Source organism: Glycine soja, chromosome 14 (assembly GCF_004193775.1).
Source record: "Glycine soja cultivar W05 chromosome 14, ASM419377v2, whole genome shotgun sequence".
NCBI classification, from domain to species: domain Eukaryota; kingdom Viridiplantae; phylum Streptophyta; class Magnoliopsida; order Fabales; family Fabaceae; genus Glycine; species Glycine soja.
Genome location: NC_041015.1, coordinates 5,049,362 through 5,055,590, shown reverse-complemented (window position 1 = coordinate 5,055,590; position 6,229 = coordinate 5,049,362). Strand labels below are relative to the sequence as shown.

The window sequence follows — 6,229 nt, the reverse complement described above, 5'->3', positions numbered from 1 at the left end:
GAAAGAATTCGTATCAAAGTGGCGGAGCTCTCGACAAAAAATGTAGGAGGAGCCAAAATATTATCATATACACTGCATATGTCCCGCGGTTTTGGATATACAACGGAAAGGAAGGAGTTCTATTATGGTTAATGTAGAGAATAAAAAAGAAGGGGGTGTTACTACATCAGGGTCAATATATGAAGCAGCATGTTTGTTCATTGGAATTTATTTGGGGTCTATATGGGTGAGGGTGTACATTGTAGCAAACACACCATTTTGTATAGGAACCTATTATTTCCAATGTACTAAGATTGGTGTTTTTCGAATAATATTCATTTAGCCTATCAAAAAAAAAAAAAAGGAAACCGGACAATGCCATATTGTTCCATACCAATTTACCTTTGCATGCACTGAAATCGGATATACAGCTAGCCAAAATCTGATTCAGCCACATTCCAAATATCTAATCAACAAAGAATCATCAATGCATCCTCCTACGTGGGATCAAGGCTTGAATGGTGAAATTTTAACTTTAAAACCATTCAAAAGTGCTACAGCGCATATCTACATTTGCTAAACAAAAGAGATCTACATAAATAAAAAAAGAAAAACAATTGCATTCATCACTACACTACTGCTTCGAATCCAAAGAAGATCCGCCCTCATCATCCAAAAAGGCACCACCACCTGAATCGTTGGAATTTTTCACTGCTTCCAAATTCCCATAGTTTTCACATAGCTCCGAATAGACTCCACTGTCTACCTTGGATACCCCAGACAGTGATACTAATCCCATAGCAGCAATGCTGTTTGCAATAGCATTAATATCTCTGGTTCCAGTGTAAAGACCACGACTTCCAGCCACAAGGATATTGTTTTGATTTTCGTCTGGATTAGTTAAAATTGCAGGCAGAGTGTCCCTCATCATCTGTTGGTTACCCTGGCTTGAACCACTAAGTAGCAATCTTAGAGTCTCTCTTGCACCCTTCACCACAGCATCAGATTCAGGAATCAATGGCTTCACAAGGTTTGGATGCAATGGTGGAATGCTAGGTGACATTGCAGGGCCAGCACTCACAAGATAGCCCTGACCTGAAGAGCACACGTCAATCACTGGGACATGAACAATTGGATCACACATTAATGGTGTGAATGTGGGAATCTGCTGAGATGTTGGCAAGGACATTCTGACCAGTGGATCAGGCAAAAAAGGAGGAAAGTCCATGGAAGTACCGAGAGGTTGTACTGGATCCAACAAGTTAACCGATAGAGGATTGGCTAATAAAGAGGCACCTGAGGGGAAAGGCAGTGTTTCAATAGATGAGTTTGGGGATTGCGTAACTGCTGCAATGGAAGGACAGGTAGAAATACCTGGGGGACACCAACAATAATAGGGAGAAAAAATGGGTGACACAATGGGAGGGACCTCCCCACTCAGCCCCAGGCTTGATGGAACACCACCAAGCTTTCCAAGTGATCCCAGAAAACTTGGTGAAAATGCAAGAGTTTTGGTAACTTCTGATGCTTTGTCATGATCAGAAGTTGAAGATAAATCCAAAATGTGTGTTGAATCATTTGTCAAGGTGTCAACCGTTGGCTGATGATTGTCACCACGACGCTTAATTTTCTCCCTGGCTGCAATCCTGTGAGAAGACAAGTTTCTTGGTGGAACCTCTTTAAAAGAACTTGATCTTGGACTAAGAATACTCTGGTAAAGTGTTGTATCTCCCTTTGCTGTCTGACCTCCAATGTTTCGAGATCGGGGAAATTTTGAAGATGAAGGGTGCGAACTTTCAGAAGCAACATTAGAGCAAGACATGGAATTAGCAGATGTTGAAGCACAAACTGAACTATCATGACTACTGCCTCCTGTTGTCCCCACAAGAAAAGCCCGAAGCTGAGTTGCAAAGCAGTCAAGTCGTGACTTGCTAATGCCACTCAGCTCAACAATGGATGGTTTCCTCTTGAGCAAATCCTTCATCTGATTTGTACAAAAATGAGTTTGATGACAAAATATCAATCATTAAATATATTCAAAACACCAATAAAATCGAGGAGAAACGACGAAGAATGCAGAATAAATTCAATATCAAACACTACCTTTCCAAGTAATTCAATCAAGAAGAATAGCTAAAATTACCTTTCCAAGCAATTCAATTCCCAAAAGCTTAGACTTTTCAGAGCACCAGAAATAAAAAGCTCTGCTATCTGGAGTCCTTACAAGGAACGATCGGCCAGAACTATCAGTTGGGATTTCATCAACCACAACAGCAGAGCATTGGGATTTGTTGGTAAGGGTGAATAATCTCTCTGTTCTACCATCATCCCCAATGAATGAGAGACGAAGATCAGAACTTGGCAGTAGTACGAGTGTCAAGTTACCCCTGTGCACAAGTTGAGATGAGATGACACCTTAGTAAGGGATAATTAAGATGACAGCAACAATTTAAAAAGACAAACATATCAAATTTGTATACTGAAATTGTGACCAGGAATCTTCAAAACCACGGCCCAAGAACATAACAGGTATCTTGCAATTAAAAATTGACGTTTTAGTTATAATTATTATTATTAAAACAAAACATATACCAACAATCAGTCCTCATAATGGAAAAGTACAGACCAAGTTTCATAAAAATAATTGAGTCTTTTCTGGGATGTAGCTAAATCAGAAAATATACACCAAATGAATCCATCTAGTTATTCTTGTCACATATTTTCTCAATCAGGGTATGAAATTCCTACAAGTGGAAAAACATTTTTGTCTTTCAGGAAATGTGTTACTAAATTGAAATATAATACTTGTTAGTTTTGTGGGCACAAAGTCATTGGCTACCAATGACAAAATTATCATTAATTACCAAAAGGCATATTAAAGACACAAGTACAACACAGTCATACAGCCACACAAACACAATCTAAATCACTAAAATATTGAACTCTTTCCATCATTTTAAATACAGATAGATAATCCACTTCAAAAAGAACAAATTGATTCTATCACTGCTCTCTACTGCATGTTTGTGTTGTTTAATGTTTAGTTTAGAACATATAAAACCAAAATCAAACACTAAATGAAATTCCCATTAAATCTCACCAAGTCAGATGATTAACAAAATACATCCTATGAATATGTGATCATATGGATACAATTTCTTTTTCTTTTTGAGGGGGCTGATCATGAAAATAAAAAGTTTGGCATATCAATGCAAACACATAACTTGCAATATACATTAAATACATAGCAAAACACATCATACAGATATGCAAATAAATGATGTTATACTAGATTGTGTAAACTAGTCAATGTGCTGTTTTCCCTACACAAAAGCTTCAAACCTATACTGATCTGAAAAACTGAGCAGCAGTGATATATATTATAGGATCATGAAACTACCTTTACTTCCTCTTAATTCAGAGATCATACTAGAATACGCCCAGTTACCTACAAGTCAAAAGACATCTTTACTTGGAAGAATGAACATATTACCATCAATAAACTAAACTACAGACTCCAGTAATTACTACCGATCATCCAATACACTAACGATTTTCACATTGCTAAATACAGATAAATAGAAGTAATGGAAAGCAAATTTGCAATAATAGATGTTAGTTCATACATAACATATATAACTGCTACTTCATTCAATCTTAAGAATAGCCATGTAGCAAAACAAAGTGCTTGAGTAATTGAGTATAACCACCAGAAAAATCAATTACAAAGTTATGAACAAGGAAGATAACAACAAACACAATAAAGCACAATAATAAATAAATTCAAATGATATGAAACAATTCCAAATTGAGAATCAAAATCCTTAAGTCTTTAACTTAACAGCTGCTGGACCCTGGAATCCAGTATGAATGAACTCATAGGACCCAACTGTTAAGGTGAAAACCAAACATATCAAATAAAGCCTGCCCTTGTCAGGCAAATTGTTAAGCCAAAATAACTAGTCCAGGCTATATACATACCCCCACCAAAATCAGGCCTAATTTTGACTCACTTTTTTCTTCCAGAACCAGAAAGAAAGCCCACAATTGAACCCTTGGCCTAGGCCCATCAGCCTGCCCTGAGCAGCCGTGACTGAGGGATTCCATGTGGCTGTAAACTCCTTATTCTTCCATATGCACAACACATCACATCTTTGCTTAGCATTTATGCAGTAGTGATGGAGAGCTGCACCTACACTGCCCCCGGAGGCAGGACTGGGCAAGCCTAAAAGGAATTGGACCAGGTTTGGCCCATTTGACAGGTGTACACAAAACAGAAAGTTTCCATTAAATAAATGCTTGCCCTTCACAAGTGTGGAGGCAGGTTATAGGGAAGTCTATGCATATTAGATAGCTGGTGGCAAAAACTAGTTTATCTTCAAAGTTAGAAAAAACTCAAATCTCCTAGCCAGTGTACAGAAAGTCAAGAAATAATGAAACAGAGCGGCCTTCAATTAAAGAAACAGTTGGCAACAGAATAAAAGTGACCGTACATCATGTCCAAAAAAAAAACGTGACCTTACATGATCACAGTTAATTTAAAAAAACAAAAAGTGTAACAATAAGTCCATGCTTCAATGATCCACAAGGAATGCAAAACCACAGAAAGGATACAAAATTTTGGAAGTAGCAACCAATCCAAATCTTAATTCATTAACACACAATCTAACGCATACATACACACTACCTTACACGTATATTAACATCCGTGACACGCTGCAAAACAACAGAACTTTACTAACACCACAAAATATTTCACAACAGTAGCTAGCATGGGATACAAAGCACACAATGAATTGCCGGTAGATAGTTATGGCAGTATGAATAATAATATGGTAGTTATCCAGTCGATAATTTGACTGGCTAGACATAAGAATTATTTGCATCAACAGACCGCGACAGGTTTTAATCGAAGTAGAGAACAACAAAAAATACACAAATCAAACACTACGAACCAATAGAACTCTCAATGCAAATAAGTAGAGCAATCGAACATCAAAATATATGCAATAAAAGAATCGCAAAAAGATGGGGGGAAGCCAAATTCCGCACAGATTCAAAAATTAAAATGGCATTACCTATTCGAGGTAGGGCTGAAGCGAGTCCCTTCCTTGTTGATCTTCCCGACGCGGAACGAAACAAGCGGCACGCAGAAGCATCTCGCTAATATTCCAACTTCAGATGGCTCAAAATGCTGCATATCGAAAGAAACAATGTTACAATTATGAAAGAAGAAGAAGTTCAGTCATCGGAACCGTCAAGAACAAGTCTCACCTGAGTCAATTGAGCCAGTAGAGGATCTTCCGCGACGCCGCAGGAAGCGTTCATCTTCAGCAAGGGCTTCAACCGCTCGTCGGCGCGACACGCTCCCATAACTTGCATATCGAGAGCCTGAAGCCACCACAACAACCGGTCCTCTCTATTAGTCTGCTGAATCAACAGATCGCCGTCGCGCTCGTCAACGAGAATATCCGTCAAACGCTCCGTAAGTCCAACCTGCGTCCTCGAACCATCGGAAGTAGCACTGTCTACCGACGAAGAATCGTCGAAATCTTCGCCGTTCGACGCGTCCACGGGATCGATCTCGTCGATGTGAAACAAATCTCGTTCTCTCCAGTTTGCCATAGCAAAATTATTTTCCAAAAAGCAAATCAGATTATTATTATTATGAGCAGAGAAATCAATCCGAACCCTAGCTTCTTCCGTTAGGGGAGATCGTGAACAAATGTCAATCACGCAATACAGATTCCAGGGATTTTAAAGGTTTTTAGAGAGAGAGAGAGAGAGGGCGATCGACTTTAGAGAGAGAAATAATATCTTGAACAGGTGGAGGTAACGCTCGAAATGGAGAGAACAGAAAATTGCAAGTTGTTCTATAAATAGAAGGCGGGCCAGGGTGACGTGGCGGACATGAAATGGTTTATGGAATTGAGGTTAGGGCACTGGTTTCAGATCCAGGCGCACAGGTTGGTGGGGTCTCTAGCCCATGTCAGCTTTCTGTGGGTCCCGCTAACCAGCCTGAGGCGGTGCCACATCGGATCTACGGCCGACCCTCTCTCTTTCTCTGATTAGGTTTTGAAAACGACACCGTCGAATACGGACGCTGATAATGATGGCCACCCTGTGCCAGGACCACGAGTGTTAACACTTAGCACGGTTCTTTTGAATTATTTCTTTTTCCCTTATTATATCTTTACAATTTTAAATTTGCCTCAATTTTGTGTTTGATTTTATATCACAAATTGATTTT

General features: G+C 39.1%; 1 protein-coding gene across 1 annotated transcript; it reads right to left on the bottom strand.

Annotated features, from left to right (window-relative positions):
• Nucleotides 1–337: 337 nt before the first annotated feature.
• LOC114385451 lies at nt 338–5,823 on the bottom strand. Its single transcript, XM_028345537.1, has 4 exons — nt 5,254–5,823; nt 5,058–5,173; nt 2,123–2,366; nt 338–1,963 (listed from the first exon to the last, which is right to left on the bottom strand). Exons 1-4 carry the CDS (start codon nt 5,602–5,604, stop codon nt 614–616), a joined length of 2,061 nt encoding a protein of 686 aa, XP_028201338.1. The 5' UTR covers nt 5,605–5,823; the 3' UTR covers nt 338–613.
• Nucleotides 5,824–6,229: the final 406 nt, after the last annotated feature.